General features: G+C 39.7%; 1 protein-coding gene across 9 annotated transcripts in view; it reads left to right on the top strand.

The window, feature by feature from the left end:
* USP54 (ubiquitin specific peptidase 54) overlaps positions 1-22,320 on the top strand; it is a 100,320-nt gene that overhangs the window by 32,762 nt on the left and 45,238 nt on the right. For 4 of the 9 annotated variants that reach the window (XM_055081327.1, XM_024132177.3, XM_055081326.1 and 1 more), the window contains exons 1-7: positions 2,002-2,074; positions 16,868-17,002; positions 18,820-18,933; positions 19,073-19,155; positions 19,576-19,681; positions 19,794-19,940; positions 21,622-21,771. In XM_055081327.1, coding sequence (XP_054937302.1) covers positions 2,042-2,074; positions 16,868-17,002; positions 18,820-18,933; positions 19,073-19,155; positions 19,576-19,681; positions 19,794-19,940; positions 21,622-21,771 — 768 coding nt within the window. In that variant the 5' untranslated portion in view covers positions 2,002-2,041. Of the gene's footprint in view, positions 1-1,787; positions 1,890-2,001; positions 2,075-16,867; positions 17,003-18,819; positions 18,934-19,072; positions 19,156-19,575; positions 19,682-19,793; positions 19,947-21,621; positions 21,772-22,320 lie in introns of those variants that run through there. The other 5 variants (XM_024132176.3, XM_024132175.3, XM_024132169.3 and 2 more) reach the window with 3 other exon arrangements.

The following is a 22,320-nucleotide window of genomic DNA, read 5'->3' as shown; positions in this document are numbered from 1 at the left end:
TTAGGAAAAATAAAACTATAATTGAAACAACTGAAACAAGGTAAAATAAAACCACAACAGAAAAAAGAAGAAAAAGAAGGGGTGGGGTGAACAAGCCAAAAGGAGAGAATAATAACAAAGTATAAAGAATAAAATAAAATTAGTAAAAATAAAAGATTTATTAGGAAAAATAAAAATATAAAAGAATCAACAACAATGAATCAGCAAGGTGAAACAGAACCCCAATCTAAAAGAGGAAAAAAGAAAAAAAGAAAAAAAAAGAAAAGCCTTGGCTATGGGGGCGGAGTTTAGGTGGTGGTGGAACTTAGGCCGGGGTGGAGTTTAGGGTGGGGCAGGATATAGGTGAGTGGGGGGGGGTGACATTTGGCTGTGGGGCAGGACCTAGGCTCCAGAACCCACGCAGCCGTAAAAGGCCTTGGGGGTGGGGCCTCTGCTTAGGACCTGCGTGGGAAGGAGAGAGGCAGCACGTGGAAAGGAGGGCCTCTGAAGTGTGGAGTTCTGGAGTTTGGAGGTAGGGCCCTTAGTGAGGGTGTGTGGGTGGGGTTTAAGCCCAGCGTGTAGGACGGGGTCTCTGAGTGTAGAGGTGGGGCCTTTGGTGGGGGTGTAGGGGCGGGGCTTGGGTTCTCCACGGCAGGAGGGAGGCTCTGAGGGCAGAGGATTAGGCCTGGGAGCACAACAGGCCCCCTGGTGCCTAAGTGGACAGAGAAGGTGCTGGCCCAGTTCCCTTCCGTTCCTTTGTGCCCCTCCCCCATTGTGTCCCTCAGGGTCCCTTCTGCTGCTGATGGACCCCTAACCATGGGTGGGCCCTGCTGGGTGTAGCAACTCCTCCCCTCCCCCAGCCACCACTCAGGGCTGCCAGTCCCAGCGGTCAAGTCTTTACTTTTGCTCCCCCTTTCCTCCCGCCCACTCCCGCAGGCCCGTGCGGCTGTAGGGGGCCTCAGTGGGCAGAGGATCAGACCTGGGATCTCAGCAGGCTCCCGGGGGTCCAAGTGGGTAGGGGAAACCTGGCCATGCTCCCTTTTGATCCTCTGCCCTCCCAATGGTCACCCAGTTTCCCCCTTCAGGCGTGGGATCCCTTCCCCTCCCCATCCGCCCCTCAGGGATGCCAGTCCCCTCCCGTCTCCACTTCTCTTCCCCCTTCACTCCCCCCATGCCCCACATCCTACCTGGTTGCTGGGGGTTACTCCCGTCCCCTTAGGTGTCCATGGTCCCCCACCGGTGCCTGGTAGGTACCCTAGTTGTGCGGAGATGCGAATTCCACGTCTTCCTAGTATGCCATCTTGACTCTGCCCCCTATGAACCGATTTATCACTGTTGATATAACCACTATTTTTTTTATTCTGTTGACTTAAGGAGGTCACACCTCTCTCAGAAAGGTCCAAAAATTGAGAAATCTAACAAAGACAAAATTCCACACTACCATTCAAGCTTCTAAATAAGTTTTAAAATATTCATGGTTTTCTTGTGTGGACCATTAAAATAAATCCTTATTCCGCAGTTTTTAACCCATAAATTCCCTCTTTAAGATCACATTTGATGTATCTCGTATCATATTTTCTCTGTGTGACCTACTTTATGTTCGAATTAGTGTCTTTTCCAGAATATGGTCATCTATCCCTCTGGTTGGATACCTCACCTTTTTTGACATTTTTTTTTAATACACTAGAATGAGCTTTTCTCTTGGGAGTAACAATGTCTATTGTCTACATATGTTTGCTTGACTTCTTGAATTTGAAATTAAATGGGGGGTTTTTGTAGAGTAATGAAGTGTTTTCCCTTTTCATCAGGTTTTATGGCACTTGGACATCTTCCGACGTAGCTTTAGGCAGCTTACAACTCACAAATGCATGGGAGACTCCTGCATCTTTTGTGCTCTCAAGGAGACATGGGTTCGAGCCCTGGTCTGGGAAGATCCCACATGCCGCGGAACAACTAAGCCCATGCGCCGCAACTACTGAGCCTGTGCCCTAGAGCCCGCGAGCCACAACTATTGAGGGACATCTTCCGACGTAGCTTTAGGCAGCTTACAACTCACAAATGCATGGGAGATTCCTGCATCTTTTGTGCTCTGAAGGTAAATACTTCAAATTTGTTTCTTCTCACTATCATTAGGTTAATGATCCATATTAAGGTGGTTTGGTTATTCAGGTTGATGCTAAAGAATTTGTTACTGCATTATTTGCATGTGGTTTAGTACAAAGGATAAGTATGATTAGTTTTGCTTGTTTCAAAGAACTACTACTTGGTTTAGGTATTCTGTTTCTCTGAACCTTTTGCCTGCACAACTCTATTTAATGTGATTGGATACTATTCAAATGTGCTTAGACTTTGAGTATTTATCTGAAAAGCTAACACTAAATTTTCATTTTGAAAGAATAAACAACCAATTGTTTTTCATGGAATTAACTATTGTCTATTAAAGCTAAATTTAGCAACATACTCTTTCTATTAATGAAAGCCAGGGGGCTTCCCTGGAAGCACAGTGGTTGAGAATCTGCCTGCCAGTGCAGGAGACATGGGTTCAAGCCCTGGTCTGGGAAGATCCTACGTGCCACGGAGTTACTAAGCCCCTGCACCACAACTACTGAGCCTGCGCTCTAGAGCCCGCGAGCCACAGCTACTGAGCCCACGTGCCACAACTACTGAAGCCCATGCTCCCAGATCCTGTGCTCCGCAACAAGAGAAGCCACCACAATGAGAAGCCTACGCACCGCAATGAACAGTAGCCTCCTCTCGCCACAGCTAGAGAAAGCTCGCGTGCAGCAACGAAGACCCAACACAGCCAAAAATAAAAATAAATAAATTTATTATAAAAAGAAAAGCCAGTACTAAAATTTTCCCATTCCCTAATATTTCCTATTATCACATGTAATAATCTATAGATTCTTTATATCAGTTGTGTACCTTATTATCTGACTCCAAGTTTTAAATTTCTGAATAAAATGAAACTGAGGATTCATTTAGAGACTAATAAAATGCCCTAATGTGAGAGAGTTCTGACTCAGAGATTTTAGGTAAGTTGCTAAAGAGAAAGAGCTAGGATGTGGAAGGTCCCATTCTGTATTACTTTTCCAACACTTATCCTTGCTGTTTTCTTGGTCCTGATATACAATGGATTATTTATGGTTGGATGAGTATGCCTAAGTTCTGAGTAAGCTTCTAGAGTCATTTTTTAGTCTCATGAAGTCTCAATTCTTGGTTTGTCACAGGGATGCTTGGTTGTGATCATTATTAATTTAGTTGCTTTTACATCTGAGAGCAGGAATTGTGACCAAAAAATCCAGGAGAATTTCGCAGTTAAATTTGCAACAACTGACTCAAAACAGTTTTTTGACCAACATCAGTTTGAAGTTTTAGTCCCATGGTAGGCAGATATTTCTGGAAAGAGATAACTGAGTCTTCTGAACTTTTTGTCATTAGGGTCACAAATATCTTTTTTTTTTCTACCCTTTGTTTGGAACCATTATAACTTTTAGCAAAATATAGAATACAAATTATTGGTTAATAATTCAAAAAGAGTCATGTACCACAATGTTCATTGCAGCTCTATTTTTAGTAGCCAGGACATGGAAGCAACCTAAGTGTCCATCAACAGATGAATGGATAAAGAAGATGTGGCACACATATACAATGGACTACTACTTAGCCAAAAAAGAAACGAAATTGAGTTATTTGTAGTGAGGTGGTTGGACCTAGAGTCTGTCACACAGAGTGAAGTAAGTCAGAAAGAGAAAAACAAATACTGTATGCTAACACATATATATGGAATCAAAAAAAAAAAAAAAAAACCATGGTTCTGAAGAACGTAGGGGCAGGACAGGAATAAAGACGCAGATGTAGAGAATGGACTTGAGGACATGGGGAGGGGGAAGGGTAAACTGGGACGAAGTGAGAGAGTAGCATGGACATGTATACACTACCAAATGTAAAATAGGTAGCTAATAGATAGCTAGTGGGAAGCAGCTGCATAGCACAGGGAGATCAACTCGGTGCTTTGTGACCACCTAGAGGGATGGGATAGGGAGGGTGGGAGGGAGAGGCAAGAGGGAGGGTATATGGGGATATATGTCTATATATAGCTGATTCACTGTGTTATACAGCAGGAACTAACACAACATTGTAAAGCAATTATACTCCAATAAAGATGTTTAAAGTTATTGGTTAATTGGGGAGTTTAAATATGAAATTTTAATAAAACCATATTTTTCACAAGTTGTAACATTTCTGACTATGCCCATTCAGACAGAAGTCCATCCAAAAGAGCATTTGGCTTGATTTTTCTGAAAGGTACATTGGCATTAAGTATCTAACTTTAGATAAACAAGAAACATAGTGGTCCTTTGGTCAGCAAGTCCAAGGGAAGTCTGGTTCATGGCATTAAAACCAAAAAAACAAGGCAAGTTACTTGCTAGAGATCTGAATCCTGGAGAAATCCCTGGTAGAACAACCTGGTAGAACAATCTCCTGAAACTGGAAACTCCTATCTGTAACAAGAAGGGATGATAGAAATTACATGACCCCCTGACATGCCTTTGATTAGTCAGGACTGTGCCATATTCTTCACTGACCCAGATGGGACTCTGGGTCCCATATATAAATCAATATAATTATATAAGTCAGAAAGATAAAGGAAACCAATCACCAGACCTTATGGGACACCTTCTGAGATACCCAGTTACAGAAAGGAAGTTGTTTTTTCAAACTAAAGGGGCTGAGGTTGTATCTTGGGAGTTTTTCAGAGATGCAGTTGCTTATGATAGATAGGTAAATGGGCTTAGTGGATCAGAGGCTATGTTTTGGGTCTTTTTATAAGTCTGAGGATGTGTTGGAATTCTTATGCTTTCCTCATCACATCATTGCCTGATCTATCCATTAGATTTCTTTTCCTTCACTGCCTCTTTTGCTGTATTGGAAGATTAAAAATTTGATTTTTTTTCCCTAAAGTGCTTTTCAATCTCTCAATGCTAAATAAATGTTAAATAATTAGGCTCTAATTTGCACATACTTTGTTTTAGATGGCATTGTTTTCATTCTTTTAATTATTGTGCACTTAATTTGAAAATTATACTCTTAGACTTTCCAATAAACGTGCTTAGATAACTTGTTATTTGTATAGACAAAAAGGAAATTAGATCCCTACTTCATATTATACCAAAATTAAGAATTTCAGATGAATTAAGGAGTAAAATGTGAAAGACAAAATACTTCGTTTTAGAAGAAACTATGAGAGAATATCGTGGCCTAAGAGACAGAGAGGATTTAATAAATAAGACATGAAAAATACAAAGTTAAAAAGCTTGATACGTTTTACTATAGAAAATTCAAGAACTTCTGTTCATCAGAATACTCCATAAAGACAATAAGTATACAAGGCTACAAATTGGGAGAAAGTATCTGCAATGTATATAATCAACAGAGGACTGGTATCCAACATAGAACTCCAGAGAAGAACTCCCATGAAGAATAAGTAAATAATAAAATGAGTCAACAGGAAAATGGACAAAACACATAAACAGGCATTTCTCGGAATGGGAAACCCAATTGATATTTAAGCATATGAAATAGGCTTACCCTCTTTAGTAATCTAAGAAATGTAGATTAAACCATACCCTTCATATTAGTAGAAATTTAAAAGTCAGATAAAATTGTTACCTACAAGATAGAATAATGAGAATTTATATACATTTTTGGTTGGAATATAAATTGATGCCACTATTTAGGAAACCAATTTGTCATTACATTTGTCAAATAAAATTGAAGTAGCAGTTACCCTACTACTCAGTAATTCTACTCCTGGATATTCGCTGTAAGGAACTTCCTTGTACATACATACCAGAAGATATGTTTGGGGATGTTTAAGGTAGTATTTTTTTTGTGATTACAGAAAAAATGCAACAACCCATTCCAACTCTAATATAGTCGATTAAAAAATTACGGTTTATTCCTAGAGTAGTAGTTTATTTCACTTCTATATAGTTGTGAAAATGAATAGCCTGCAGCTGCATGTATCATTTTGAGTTCATCACAGAAGCATTACAGACAGCCATCAACTTACGATGGTCTGACTTAGCGATTTTTTGACTTTATGATGATGTGAAAGCGATATGCATTCAGTAGAAACCTTACCTTGCATTTTGATCTTTTCTTGGGCTAGTGATATATATGGTGTGATACTTTATTGTGATGCTGGGCAGCTGTAGCACGCCTTAGCTCCCAGTCAGCCACACAATCATGACGTTAAACAACCGATACACTTATAACCATTCTGTACCCATACAGACGTTCTGTTTTTCACTTTCCGTACAGTATTCAATAAATTTGATCAGATATTCAACACTTTATAATGAAGTAGGCTTTGTATTAGATGATTTTGCCCAACTGTAGGCTAATGTAAATGTTCTGAGCAAGTTTAAGGTAGGCTATGCTAGGCAATGATGTTCAGTAGATAAGTTAGGCATGTTTTCAACTTACTATGGGTTTATTGGGATGTAACCCCATCATAAATCAAGGAAGATTTGTATATTGAATGAAAAAAGCAAGTCACAGAAGACTGCTAAGCTATGATTCCATTTATATACAAATCCAAAACAGGCAGAATAAATAACATATTGTTCCGGGATACATACGTATGATAAAATTGTAGAGAAAAAAGGAATTATTTTTGCAAAATTCAGGATAATGGTTACCTCTGGAAGGTGGAATGGGTAGAATATAATCATTTGTGGATCCTCAAACTCAATTTTTCCATTCTTAAATTGTGTGGCAGGCACATGGGCATTTATTTATTATTCTTTGGCTGTGTATACACATCATGTTTGTTCTTTATTTGAATGATGATTTTTATTATAAATATAGAAAAATACAGCAATCATTCTGGAAAGTATATTAAAGTGTAAAGAGGAAAACTGAAAATAGCCTGAATTCCACCACAGGAATTATCGTTTCTCTTTATGCCTCTTCTCTGGTCTATAATATTTCTAGTAATAGGTCTTTTTGCCCACCGTTTTAGTAAAAAGAGTACTTTTTTTTTTTCAGACCCTTAATTGCCTTTCCATCTCTAGTATCTTCCTATTTTATTTGTTCTAACCTAAGACTACCCTGGAGTGCTATTTTGAAGTTACTACCTTCTTATAATCTTGAAGTGGCTCCCAGTTGTCTCTTAAATCACTTAGAAAAGCAGGATTATGGACATTTTAAAAACTAATTTCACACTTCCTTTTCCCTTCCTCTTCTTCCCCAGGCACTCCATTTCATCTGTGATAGCAGATGGTATACTTACTATGCCTGCCTCTTAGACATTGCATTGCAGATGTCATTCACTTTGCCTGCATCCCTTGGCACCCAAAATAATAACAACGAACAGAACAATAACACATCCCTTTTAAGCCAAACCACATCTGCCTTTCAGAAATTTATCTTCTTCACGAAGTTTTAAAAATACTATATCTACATCCATAATTGATTTTAACAGTGTTTAGCATGGCTGAATGGGTTTTTGGGAAGGTGGCCCAGCTTTTCTTCTCTCTTGGTGTTCCTCACAGTGCCTGGACCATAATATAAACACAACTTTTCTGGGTTCATATAGTCTTTTAGTACTTCTTGGTATTTTAGTTACGGAGTTTAGGGTATTGCCTTTTCCTTTTCTTTTTCTTTCTGTCTTTTATATTCTCTCTCACTCTTGTCCTGTTTAATAGAGATTTTCATATTGTGACTTTTGGTTTCATACTTTTTTTTAGTAAGGCTACTAATCTAGGCCTTCATGCCTCATTTAGTAAGGGAAGGGAGAGATGTGGGGGAGGGGAGGAGGGAGGCAGGAAGGGGAGTTGATGGTGGGAAAGATCTGCTGATGGAAGAAGTGGAAGTCTGGGATTCTGTCAGCAGAGCAGTTATCTGGTATCCTATCTTTAAGTTACATGTTAACTTTGTGGTGTCCCAGTGTGGGTGTAATTCTATATATTTTTTTCTCTATGGGTGTAATTATATATTTTTTTCTCTGCCTCCTATTTAAAAATCGGAGGAATATTTGATGAGGCTAATAAGAATTCCTTTTTGCTGATACTTCATGACCTGTTTGCATTCTTTAATGCTAAGTTTGATTTGTAAAATTCTTATTTCTTAGATTTTTTTTAAAACGAGATTCCAAACTTCCTGAATTTGAAGTACTCTGCAAAACTTGCCAGTTCTTTAGAAAGTCAGAATTCTTTATGTTAGAGCATAATTGCTTATCTCTAGAACCTACTATTAAGGACAAAAAGAAACACAAACATGTTATGTTCCTCGATGAGTCAGAAGCTAGCCAACTTTCCCTTAATCTGATGTTTGGATGAAGGATTTGCCCTTCCAAGTCTGGCTGAAAGATATGTATCCCTGCTCTCTCTCCAGTTGTTTACTTAAAATGCATTTACTACTGGCCTTATGTGAATACCTTTTGGATCACGTCGTCTTTAATATTTTTGTTTTTTTCTTCTGCGCTATATACGTCTGCCAATAGTCCTGTGCCTCGTAATCTTCATTGGTACTATAGTATATGTTGCATCCAGTACTTTTTGGTGGTTTGTACACAATATTTATGATAATCCATTTCTTTTGGTCCTGTAAAATATACTGTTTTTTTTTCTGTGTTACTTGACACTAAGTCCCTAAAGTAATTACAGCCTCAAAATCTTGCATGCAAATTATTAATGAAGAATTTGTGTTAGTATGTCTTTCTGCTTACTTTGAACCGCAATGCCTTTCAACTCTGACTTAGCAAATAGACAAGATTTGTGGGGGACTTCCCTGGAGGCGCAGTGGTTAAGAGTCTGCCTGCCAATGCAGGGGACACCAATTCGGGCCCTGGTCCGGGAGGATCCCACATGCCGCAGAGCATCTGGGCCCGTGCACCACAACTATTGAAGCCCGCGTGCCCAGAGCTCATGCTCTGCAGCAGGAGAGGCCATCGCAGTGAGAGGCCCGTGCACCGCAATGGAGAGTGGCCCCCGCTCACCCTGCAACTAGAGAAAGCCCATGCGCAGCAGCGAAGACCCAGCACAGCCAAAAATAAATAAATGAAAACATAAATTTATACAAAAAAAAGAGATTTGTGTGCTAATTACCCTGTCCTTTCTAAAGTACCAAATTTATTCCCATCTAGTATTACTGAAAGATTTGTCCTGACCTAAACTGTTGTCATGCCTATAGCCCAGAGCTCTGATTTATTATTCATATTGAGTCTGCTCTTACACCCTGGCCCCCAGGGTATGACTTGACTTTGGTATTGGTTTATTTATTTATCTCTGTCCAGAGGAGGAAATCCGTCCTCTGTACTTAGTATGCCACAAAGATTTTGTTCTCCTTCCAGGGATTGTACTAGAGGCTTTACAGTGCCAGGATGTAGGACAGAGTGTTTTTTGTTATAGGCAAAGAAGAATGCTGCATTGATTGATTAAATCCAGCAAACCTTCTCAATTAGTGATTTTTTTTTAAGGATTTTAGTATAAGGAATAAAAGCCAGGGAATGGTGGTGGTGATGGAGGTAGGTAGGGAGGAAATAGGTTTTTGTATATAGGGGTCCTGGATAAGTCTAAGATTGTTGTGAAGGGGCAGGAAAGTCTGTGTTCTGCTGATAGCTAACTTGTTAATTGGGGGGAAATTTGAGAGTTTAGGGAACTAATCTCTCAATATTTTTTTATTGTGTACCATGTAGCTGTTCCTCTAGTGGGGACTGAAGCATAAACATATCGAGTAAAGTGGTATAAGGAATTAGTCTGGTCATTTTTTTGTAGACTGTAGGAATGGAAGGTTCTTCATTGTCCTATAGTCATGGCCACTATCAGAGAGGAGTAAACCCATTATCCTAGACTGGCTATTTATTTAAGCCAGGAAATTAGATTTCTAGTATGTTACCTGGAAATTTTAGCTAGTAATAAAAAGCCCTCGCATAAGGAAGGTATGTCCTTATGTCTAATGCACCTATCCATTAGAATTGAACTTCCTTGTTCTGCTTATCTATGTGATATGAACATATTTGTGTGGTCTTTTGGTTAACCTTTCTTAAAGTTGTATTAGGCTGTACCGAAATAGTCTTCTTTTTTTAAAATTAATTTATTTTATTTTTGGCTGCCATGAGTCTTCGCTGCTGTGCGCGGGCTTTCTCTAGTTGCAGCGAGTGGGGGCTACTCTTCGTTGTGGTGCGCGGGCTTCTCATTGCGGTGGCTTCTTTTGTTGCGGAGCACGGGCTCTAGGCGTGCAGGCTTCAGTAGTTATGGCTTGCGGGCTCTAGAGCGCAGGCTCAGTAGTTGTGGCGCACAGGCTTAGATGCTCTGCATCATGTGGGATCTTCCTGGACCAGGGCTTGAACCCTTGTCCCCTGCATTGGCAGGCAGATTCTTAACCACTGCTCCACCAGGGAAGCCCTGTACCTAAATATTCTTGACTAAATTAATCATTGACATAACTTGGATAGTATGAAACTCAGGCTCTTATTCTTTTCAAAATTCTGGAGTTCAGAATTTTACATGGTATTTCAAATAGAGGGGTATGACTACAAGGAAAAATATAGCAGATCATCATGATTCTTTCTAGAGTTTATGGCAGAACCTGAAACTTATACAATCTCAAAATCTTTGTGCATGTCCAGAAGGGTCCGCCTTTTTATTTCCCCTGTGGGGTAAGTGGCTATGATACTGATTCTTAAAATTTGATTTGAATACTGTTGGTAATCTTTAAGGTCCTACATTTCTGATCTTGGCAAAAATTCCAGAATGACTGTTACATTTTTATAAATCTCAATATTAGTTTATGATTTCCCACTAAAGCAATACTATTCCCTGGTGAATTTGGCCTGTCTCTGTGTCTGTCTGTCCAGTGTCTTTTGAGGTCTTGTTGTTTCTATCTGTGTCTCTGCCTTTGTGTATGTGGGTGTCATTTTTGCATAGGTAGCAGGAACGTGTGTGAAAGGTAAGTTTATGATGGTCTTTTACTTTACCACTGTAAGTCCAAGGTACTGGGTTATAAATTGAATGCAAATAAAGCCCTGAACTCATGGGGAGATATGGTATTGGTAACTGAATTTAATTTAAAGGGACTGATATAGGATATGTGGGTAATTTTCTAATTAGGAAGTCCAGGAAGGTAGCTATTTTAAGACATAAGGTTAAAGAATCCCAAGAGAGAAACTGGCCAAGCTGTTCTCTGCTTTCTCTTCCTGGAGCAAGAATTTCTGTTAAACTGACTGGATACCTTTTTCTGAGTGTGGTAATGGTATTATGGTTAAGTGTTTTTTTAAATGATTTTTTTCTGTTTTATTGCGGTATAATTCACAAATAAAAATGGTAAGATTTAAGGCACACAACTTGATGTTTTGATGTATACGTATATTGTGAAATGATCACTCCAATCAAGCTAATTAACAAAGCCATCACTTTACATAGGCACCTTTCGTTTTGTTTTGTTTTTACTGCATAAATATCACTTCAGAATTGTCACTGAATTGTCACTAAAGTTGTTATATTTAACAACTTTAATTTGAAGAACACATATTTGGTCAGCCCATAGACTACAAGCCTTGGGAATTGCAGCTCACACTTGTCAGGGGAGATGTAATCACTGATTCTGTTATATCACAAAAAAATCACTGAACGCTAGAGAAAGGGTTTGTTATATAGTTATGTTTTAAGCAAAAAGTGTTCTTATTTTTTAGAGGCATATCCTGACATATTTACAGATGAATAATGTCTGGCATTTGTTTCAAAATGATCTGGGAGGAGGGGTAAGTGGGTGGGTGGTATATATGAAATGAGATTGGCCACAGGTCAATAATGGTTGAGGATGGATGATAGGTACATGGGAATTTATTGTGCTATTTTGTCTACCCTTGTATGTTTGAACTTTTTTGCAATAAAATGTTAAAAATCCAGTGTTACTGTTTTGGATGCCAAAATGGTAAACGTTTCAATATTCTTTCCCCTCTTGAAAGAAAACGTTCAACATTCTTTTGAACATACAAATCTAGGGTGAAAGTTCTATTTTCCAGCAGTCAGTGACTCTCAAGGAGTAGCTCCTTTATTTTCCTTTCAAAGGGTTGTGTTTACAAACAGGCTCGATTGGCCACATCTAGGTTTATGATTTATTTAGGTCTATAATTTACAGGAGGTGTGGAAAAAAGGGATAGTTATGAAAGCCAAAATGGTAGATTTGGGAAGCTTAGATCAAGAAGAGAGACTCTAAGAATTGAGTTAGTAGTAGTGTATAACATGCATCACGCCTTTGTAGAAGGTGTTGCTGGACACCTCTCAGGGATGAGTTGAACTGCAGACTGGGGCACTTTTCAAAGACCTTGGGCCCATAAAGCATCAAATTTAGTGACAGCTCTTTTTCTTGACCCGTATCTTCTCTACTCATGACTTCTTTTTGATGCAAAGCTAGGAAATTCTGAGAGAGAAATAGACAGCTGTTCCCTGCTTAAAGACAAAGCCTGTGTTTTAGGGGGAAAAAAAGGAAAAACTTAAGCAACAGCTGCATTTGTAGATGACAAAGCACAAAGACTTTCTGTCTTTATGGCACTTTTATCTTATTTACGTGGTTTTTACTAATCCAAATAATTATATGCTCCTGTGGGTAGAATTGTTTGCTACTTGATCCAAGAGAGATGGACGGGGCAGCACCTGCTTTTAGTCATTAGTCTTGTTGCTTTTGCACTGCATCCAAGAAAATAGTTAAACAAAAAGTAATTTGCCTTTTCCTGAGAGTGAAAAGGAAGACCTCTTTGGTTTCACTCTGTGAAGAACAGCAGAGAGAAACCTCAAAGGTGGGTTTTTAATTTATTGAAATGAAACCATCAGGGACCCCACAGGGGAAAATGATTCCTGGGTTTTGGTTCTTCCTGCCCTTTCTCCCTCTCTGCCATAGAACTCAGCAATTGGAAGAATACCAGTTTTTGTTCCGTATTGGTGCTACCACCTGTTCTTATTGCTGAACTAAATGTTCTTGGCTTTCTTTGGTGTGAACAGGATCTCCCTCTGGGAAAGGTGGGAGGAGGGTGAAAAAGGGAACAGGAGGAGGCCCATTCCTGCCTTGTGCTCATGTGAGAGGGACACACAGGAGTTAGTGTGCTGCCCTAACAGAGGGGCTTTGTGCTACAGCTTCTTCCAGAGCTGTGGCTCACAGATGCATGCTGGGCAGGCTCAGGCTGCTTCATCCCTGATACACTTGCTTCTTCCTAACAATGGCAGAGCAATACCGGTAACAATAATTAAAGTATTGAATAAGAAAATAAAGAAGATGCAGGCAGAGGCTATTCTGAATACATTCAGATACTCAGTATGTGTGGAGAAAGCTGTTTGTAATTAAGAAGTTAAAAAAAGAGTAGCATGGAGATGATGCCACTGAACACAAGAGCCAGATCTGTTGTTGCATATCCACTATGGGCACAGTCAGAGCTCTGACTTTAAGTCTTTCTTTTTCTGTGCTGAAACCCTTGTTATCTAGGTCATGGGAAATCTGCCTCTCTTGAATACAAGCAGCAGAATAGAGAAGAATTTCTTCCTTTGTACCTAGACCTTAGAGACTGGGTAGGTAGCTCAAGGTAGAAGCCTTTCTGACTCTCAAGGCCCTTCTTCATACATCAGTGGCAGGCAGTAACCTAAAATGAATTCCAAATAGAATGATTATAATAACAGTTAACACTTAGAGAGCACTTTGATATGGTCAGACTTTAGTCTAAGATATAAGTAGAAAGATAGATAACTTACTTAATCCTCAAATAATCCTACGAGGTAAATACTATTATTAATTCTCTTTTAGAAGAGGAAACTGAAGGATAGAGAAGTTAGGTAACTTGTCCAAGGTCATATAGATGGTAAGTAACAGGGCTGGGATTTTGAACCCAAATACTATGGTTCCAGAGTCCATACTCTTAACTATTACTCTATGCCATCTCTCAGTGGATCTCTGTCCTTTCTCAAACAGGGTCATCTGAACCACATAACACAGAAGGTATTTTGAGTGACTATTTTCTTAATTCTCTCTAGGATGGTAACATAACTAGTACTATGCATAGGAGAGAAGTTAATTCATTAGGAACTGTTGATGCTTTAGAGTATTAATTCTTGAGGAAACCCAGTTGAGAGAGACTAAAGGGGCTGCAGTTTGCATTTGTTGTGTTTGTACAGAACTATCCTGAAACTAATTTTCCGTTGGTTTGTCCTGGAACCAGTTTTAGACTCTGAACAGAGGACCAAACCTCATCCATCCCTTGCTTTAGAGGTAGAGCCTTTGTCAGCATTAATGTCTTACCATTAACAGTTGAGAAGAGTGGCACGTTGGGATATGATAGTGGTTACCAAGTTTTGCAAAGCTGAGGTGACTTCCCTTCAGCATATCATTAAGTGTTCAGATCACCATATGTAGAAGCAGCCACTACTTCTTTTCCTACCTTCCTTTTCCTTTTTTCTTCACATTTCCCCAAGTTTCAACATCCCTTTGGTCACTTGGCAGATATCCGGTTGCCCTCTGGGAGTGTTTAACTGTGGACCCAGACCTTTACTTTTGGTCTAGTTTAAGGAGTCACTGATAGACATTCTTCTACTTCCAGCAACAAATTATGGAAGGTCTTGCTCTGTCTTTACCTGATCTTATAATAGACTTGTTAAAACTTTCTAGGTCACTCCAAAATAAAGTAATTATAATAGATTTCCCCCCAGCCCCATGCTTATTAAGTAATACTAAATATGTTTTTCTGGTGTTGCCTCCTCCACATCATATGGAATTATTTGTAGGGAAATAATAGCAGGATTCACAGTAAATTGTTTTCAAGTTGCTGTAGGGATAGATGTTCAGTGTGTATGAGGTGGAATGATGCTAGTAAGAGAACAGAGGTCTCTTGAAATTAGCAGAACAAGGTTTAGTCACATTTTGCTTGAACCAGTTGTGTTACCTTAAGAAAAATTTTCACCTTTTCTAGGTGATTCTTTATCTGCTTAAAAAAGAGAAGGGAGTTAATATTTTCCCTTAGTAAGGTCTAACCATATAAAATCATTCATTCAAAATGAGTTGTTGATGGCCTACATGCCATTACTATTATAGATGCTGGGAGTGTAGCAAGGAATTAAAGGGCAAAAATTTCTGTTTTCATATTCTAGAGAGTACAGTTAGACAATAAATAAGTAATATACATGGTATGACTGCTGGTAAAAGTGCCAAAGGGAAAAATAAAACAAGTAAGGATGGGAGGTTTAGAAAGAGTGGGTGGAGCTTGAGCTTGCAATTTTAAATAAAATGATCCAGAAATACTATATTGAGAAGGTAATATTTGGGTACAAATCTGAAGGGAATGAGTGACTGAGCTACTGCAAGTAAAACGTCAAGTAAAATGAGGACCAATAATTAGCCATTCTAGGTTGGTGGGACCTCCTATTCTTAGCTCACATAGGTAGGTTTATAAAAGTGATCTCATTTCTGGTCTCATTAGTAAGTCTGAAAGTAACCCTGGAATTTTTTTATATGAATAAATTACTAATGAGGATTTCAAGCCGGTGACATTCTTTGGCGTGTTGACATGTAACTCATTGTTGGGTGAGTTGTTTATCTGGGTAGTTTAGTGTGGATCTGGGCCATGTGATGTCAAGGAGCACATTCTAAAATCTCTGTGTGGAGGGTCCAATACCACTTGAGAAGGACACCTCAAAGCAGGTGCCACTTGTTGCCACTCTTTGTTTTCATTCTCTGGATATCACATTCATTATTGTTTCAGATATAGGTAAAGATGGAGAAGATAGATACATTTAGTTACACCAAAATAAAAAACTGCTGCTCTTGAAAGATACCAGAAGACTAGAAGAGGTATTTGCTGCAAGTAGTACTCACAGAAGACCCAGAAAAACTAAATGTAGTTAGAAAGACTAAAGTTAACCAGTTTGACTGTATTAATTGCTGACAAGGATATGGGGAAATTTATTTATATTCATGCACTGGTAGAAGTTTAAGTTGGCATAGCCTCTTTACAATAGCAAAAAATTGGAGACTGTTAAAATATCTGTCAATAAAGAAATAGATAAATAGATGTGATATAGTAACATGATATAATACTATACAAATGGATAAATAGATGTGATGTAGTAACATGATATATACTATACAGCAGGGGAAAAGGATGAAATATATGGGTAACCTCAAAAAGAATGCTGAATTTTTTAAAGTAAAATTCAGTGTGATACTTTTTACATAAACAAAAGATACATACACACAAGCGTACTATGTAGTTTTGAAGGTTATATATATATACACACAAATATATGTAAAAGTATTATAAACAGAAGATTGTGCAACAAACTCATAGTGAGTGGCTGGTCTTAAAGGGGACTTTAGCTTTATCTGTAGATTGGAAGGAAACATGATAGAATGTTTATTTCTTAGTGTTAGATACGTAGGTATTTGTTATATTATTCTTTTTACTTTTGGGTAATTTTATAGTAGCTAAACAATTTAAAAGAAGGGGCCAAGTTTCATACGATGAGCCCCCAGAGAATAATTTGCCAATTCAGTGACATATAATTTATCTTTATTTATTGTAGACCATCTACCTCTTTCTGTATCAGAGGAAATGAGGTAACTGCATTGCATTAACTCATGACAGTGGTCTCTCCTAATGAGTCCTTGATGGTATCACACTCAGATGGAAGAGCAAGGATCCTTATTAGCACATACCATGCCCTTTATTATGAGTCTTGTTTTTTTACTTTTTTATAACTAACTGCAAGCATATCAACTCATTCAAAGTACATTTGGCTCCATAGCTGTAAGCATGGAGATCCTAGCATGACAGACTGGGACGCATAGAAGCTCAGTAACAGCATTGTGCTTTTCCCCTTGTCTAACCTCTTCCCTACAGGGAATCTTTAACCAGTTTCAGTGCAGTACTGAAAAAGTGCTTCCATCTGACACTCTCCGCAGTGCTCTGGCAAAGACTTTTCAGGATGAACAGCGTTTCCAGCTGGGAATTATGGATGATGCTGCGGAGTGCTTTGTAAGTGCTGGCCTCTGGCCCTCTTTGATATGGGGTGAGACTGTGGATGGTCTCCATCAGGGACTGGCTACTTTACTGTGCTCCTGGTCTCTACAGTTATAACTAGGAATTTCCCTAGTTTCTATAAGTTGTTTCTGCTGATAAAGTATGAATTGCCTAGTGGGTTTATTCTTTTTTCTTCAGGCTTCAGGTAGTTTTGTGCTTGCCATCGCACAGAACAGTAGCTCTCACCTTCAGAGGAGACAAGGCCCATTAAAATACAAATTTCTGGGCCCAACTCCCTTGAGTTTCTGTTTCAGTAGGTCTGTAGTGGGTCCCAAGAATATCTCTAACAAGTTGCTAGGTGATGCTAACACTGATGCTGCTGGTCTGGGGACCACAGTTTGAGAGCTCCTGCATACTAAAGATAATTAAACAGAGAATAGCTGAGTCCTTAGCACAAGTGTGATGTGCTATGTAGATGGCTCCTTTGCTCCCAGTGACTTTTAGTAGAGGACCCTACTAAACCTTCAAAAGACTCTACGCAACCATTAAACAATCTGAGTGATATACATCCTATTATAGGGTAAAATATAGGCCAAAATCAGGGGTGCCCCTGAGAAACTGGATCACTGATTTATTGCTGGTAGGAATGAACAATGGTATAGCCACTCTGGAAAACAGTTTGGCAGTTTCTTAAAAAACTAAACTTGCAAATTACCATATGATTCAGCAGTTAGATTCCTGTACGTGAATCCCAGAGAGATGAAAACATATGTTCATACAAAAACCTGTACATGAATGTTCAGAGAAGCTTTATTTGTGATAGCCCCAAAGTAAAAAAGCCCAGATGCTTTTAATGGGTAGATGGTGAAACAAACTGGGGTACTTCTATATCAGGGAATACTGTGCAGCAATAAAAAGGAATGAACTGTTGATTTATGTAACAAGTTGAATGATCTAAAGGGAGTTACGATGAGTGAAAAACACAGTATCAATAGGTTATGTACTATATGATCTCATTTATTTAACATTCTTGAAATAATAAAATTATAGAGATGGGACAACATGTTAGTGGTTGCTAAGGGTTAGGGTTGGAATTGAGTGGGTAAAGTTTTAAAGGAATAGCAGAAGGGAGCTTTGTGGTGATGAAAGAGTTTTATATCTTAATTGTGGGAGTGTTTACATGACTATACATGTGATAAAATTGCATGGAGCTACACATACACACAAATGAATGTATGTAAAACTGGTGAAATCTGAATAAACTCTGTGGATTTTATTGACGTCCATTTGCTGGTTTGGATATTGTACTATAGTTATGTAACATGTCACCTGTGGAGGAAACTGGGTGAAGGGTACATGGACCTTCTGTATAATTTTTTTGAAACTTTCTGTGAATTTATAATTATTTCAAATTAAAAATTTAGGGACTTCCCTGGTGGCGCAGTGGTTGCGCGTCCGTCTGCCGATGCAGGGGAACCGGGTTCGCGCCCCGGTCTGGGAGGATCCCACATGCCGCGGAGCGGCTGGGCCCGTGAGCCATGGCCGCTGAGCCTGTGCGTCCGGAGCCTGTGCTCCGCAACGGGAGAGGCCACAACAGTGTGAGGCCCGCGTACCACAAAAAAAAAAAAAAGGGCTCATTCCTAGCCACGTAGAGGCCACAACAGAGGGAGGCCCGCATACCACAAAAAAAAAAAAAAAAAAAATTAAAAAAAAAATCAGAGGTAGTCCTCCCTTCAAGGAGGATTGCTGTTTCTCTGAGTAAACTGCCAACAAATTTGTACTTTTGTTTGTTAAATATTGTCGATGTACTGCTTTTTGTCCTCCCCTATTAGGAAAACCTCCTGATGAGGATTCACTTCCACATTGCTGATGAAACCAAAGAGGACATATGCACTGCCCAACACTGCATCTCCCACCAGAAATTTGCAATGACGTTGTTTGAGCAGGTGAACCTTATTTCTATTCCCATCACTTCTTAGACCTTTTCTTCAAGAACACTTTATCCTAGGATGTAGGATGTCAAATGGGTGCCAAAACAGTTAATGACTGTGACTGCTGGTTTTGCTTTTTTCTCCCCGGGCTTAGTGTGTATGTACTAGCTGTGGCGCCACTTCTGATCCGCTGCCTTTCATCCAGATGGTGCATTATATCTCCACTACTTCCCTTTGGTGAGTCTTATAGGGTTCTCTGTATACTTAGGCAATCCTTCAGTTGACTGGGTTTTAACTGAAGGCACCCAAATAGCTTGTATCCTTATTGCTGAGTATTTGCTGTATTGTAGGAACTCAGAACAGTAATTTTAAAATAACCTTTGTTCTCCTTCTTTCCTCTCCCATCTGTCCCCTTTTCTTAGTCTCAAGTTCTGGCCAGCAGAGTAGGAGGAGGAATGGGGATTCTATGAGCTTTGGATTTGGGGACAGGCAGGCACACGTACTCTGTGGGAAACTGAGGCTGGTCAGGATGAGGGGCTTTGGCATAGTGGGCAGAGGAAGAAAGTCAAACATGTGAGTTAGGAATTTGCGTGAATGATTTAGCTATAACCCTGTACAACTCCCAACATCATCCCCCTTCAATTCCCCATCTTGAAGCAATCAGGCTATTTGTATGCTGGAAAGACGAGAAAAACCCTCACCAAGCATGTTTGGTGAGCTGCTGCAGAATGCCAGCACCATGGGGGATCTGCGGAACTGCCCGGTGAGTTAAGTGAGGGGTGGGGTTCAGAGTGGGGAGGGAAACCCTGAGATTAGTGGAATTGAGGCAGAGTCAGTGGGCAACATTTCTCACTAGCATTATATATGTATTTCAGAGCAACTGTGGAGAGAGGATTCGGATTCGCCGTGTGTTGATGAACGCTCCACAGATTATCACAATTGGGCTGGTATGGGACTCGGACCACTCAGACTTGGCAGAGGATGTCATTCACAGCCTGGGCACCTGCCTTAAGCTGGGTGACGTGAGTGTTAGTTACCTTTTTCTCTCACTTGGAGTTCTTGTAACTTACTATTGCTCAAGGGCAGTGAACTCTGAACACAAAGGTATATCCTAAATGACAAATATTAAAGAGTTTTGAAAAAATATATTGTGTGTATCTGTACACATACATGTGCATGCATGTACATGCTCACATACCTCCTTTGCGTAGATGGCAAAGGCTTTTTGGAAGATATGGGATGATCTTGGCCTTGAAAGACAGGATGGGCAGAGCTTAGCTACTGATAAAAATCAAGTAATTCATAGAGTTATCATATGCTCTACTTATCATTAGTTAATACCAGTGTAGAATAGGGAAGTGTATTCAACCATGGGAGGTAGTAAGGTCAAAGAAGTGAGCAGTCCTGACTAGTTCTGCTATGGGAGGTGAAGGAGGTAGAAGTTGATGACATGAGTCCTAGAATATTAAATTCATGGTAGAAACCAACATCTGCTGAGAAGGTGATGAAGTGGCTTGGAAGAGAATTCTAGTGGAAACAGACTTCAGACGTGGGCTGTTTACCTTATCAGCGGCATACCCTAGTATAGGTACAGACAGGGTTTTCCTTCAGTTCAAGAGAAGAGCCAGAAAGTCTGTGGTTTCCTTTCTACTGGTTTCCCTCTGGGATGGTCCTGTGACTAAGGAGATCCCTTGTTGTTTTTTAATGTCATTAAGCCATGGTTGAGAATAAGTGAACCATCTGGGATCTTACTTTAGGTCTCCTTGCCAACGAGTCTCTGACATAGTAGGCTATGCACAATAAAATATAATTTTTCTAAATTTCTATAGCCTACATATTCTGTTCTGTTCTAGCTTTATTTTTATGACTGCTTTTTCAACCAAACAGATTCCTCAAGGCAAGATTCCTTGCCTTCAAATATTTTGTATGTCTCTTAACACCTAGGACAGTGCTAGATATCTAGGAATTGAAATGTTGGTAACCAGTATGGTGGGATTGCTCCCCCTAAGGGCTTTCTTACCTTCTACTTAGTGTCGCAACAGGAAATTTATATTTGTGGCACCAGCTGATAAATAACCTTTGAAACTTGAGAATGTTTTGTTTTTATTTTTTTTTAACATTCCTGACTCATATTAGAATAGGCCCCAGCAAGAAAATATTATTAAAAGGTATGAAGAGGACTTCCCTGGTGGCGCAGTGGTTAAGAATCCGCCTGCCAATGCAGGGGACACGGGTTCGATCCCTGGTCCAGGAAGATCCCACATGCCGCGGAGCAGCTAAGCCTGTGCGCCACAACTACTGAGCCTGCTCTCTGGAGCCCGCATGCCACAGCTACTGAAATTCACGCGCCTAGAGCTCGTGCTCCACAACAAGAGAAGCCACTGCAATGAGAAGCCCACACACTGCAACGAAGAGTAGCCCCTGCTCGCTGCAATTAGAATGAATGAATGAATGAATGAATGAATGAATAAATAAATAAAATAAAAGTTATGAAGAAACATCATCACGTTACCAGTTTGGCCACTATCTCGCTAACATTTCACTAAAATTTTGCCTTTTTACGTTCATTTCTGATGATTAATATGGATTAGCAAAAGGAGAAGCAAATCAGTACCTTAATTAAGAAATAATGGAGTCTGCTGAGAGATGATGTGAGAGGGCTGAATATGTTACTGTTCTTTCCTTTCTCCTCTTTCCCCACAGCTGTTTTTCAGAGTGACAGATGACCGGGCCAAGCAGTCTGAACTGTACTTAGTAGGAATGATCTGTTACTACGGCAAACATTATTCTACATTCTTTTTCCAAACAAAGATCCGCAAATGGATGTATTTTGATGATGCTCACGTCAAGGAGGTAGGAATATTCAAATCCTTCTTGACGTGTTTGGTGAATGGAACAAAAAACTATGGACAAAAAAAAACCAAAAAAAAACAGGGCTTCCCTGGTGGCGCAGTGGTTGAGAGTCCGCTTGCGGATGCAGGGGACACGGGTTCATGCCCCGGTCCGGGAAGATCCCACATGCCGCGGAGCGGCTGGGCCCGTGAGCCATGGCCACTGAGCCTGCGCATCCGGAGCCTGTGCCCCGCAACGGGAGAGGCCACAACAGTGAGAGCCCCGCGAACACCAAAAAAAAAAAAAAAAAAAAACTATGGACAGTTACTTGTCTTCAGTGTTTCATTTTCATAATTTTACTGTCTGTCTGCCTATCTTTTGAATTTATGAGAGTGTCAGTCTTGTCTTCCCCAACAGACCAAGTTCCTTGAGGACAGGATCAGTTTATCTTCTATTATTTTCTCTGAATCACCTCACCAGCATTCAGAACCATTCTGAATTTATACTTGAAAGGGCTTTTTTTTTTTTTTTTTTTTTTTTTTTTGTTTGTTTGCGGTACGCGGGCCTCTC

The sequence above is a fragment of the Physeter macrocephalus genome, chromosome 20 (assembly GCF_002837175.3).
Source record: "Physeter macrocephalus isolate SW-GA chromosome 20, ASM283717v5, whole genome shotgun sequence".
Classification (NCBI taxonomy): Eukaryota; Metazoa; Chordata; class Mammalia; order Artiodactyla; family Physeteridae; genus Physeter; species Physeter macrocephalus.
This window is presented reverse-complemented; position numbering and strand designations above follow the sequence as displayed.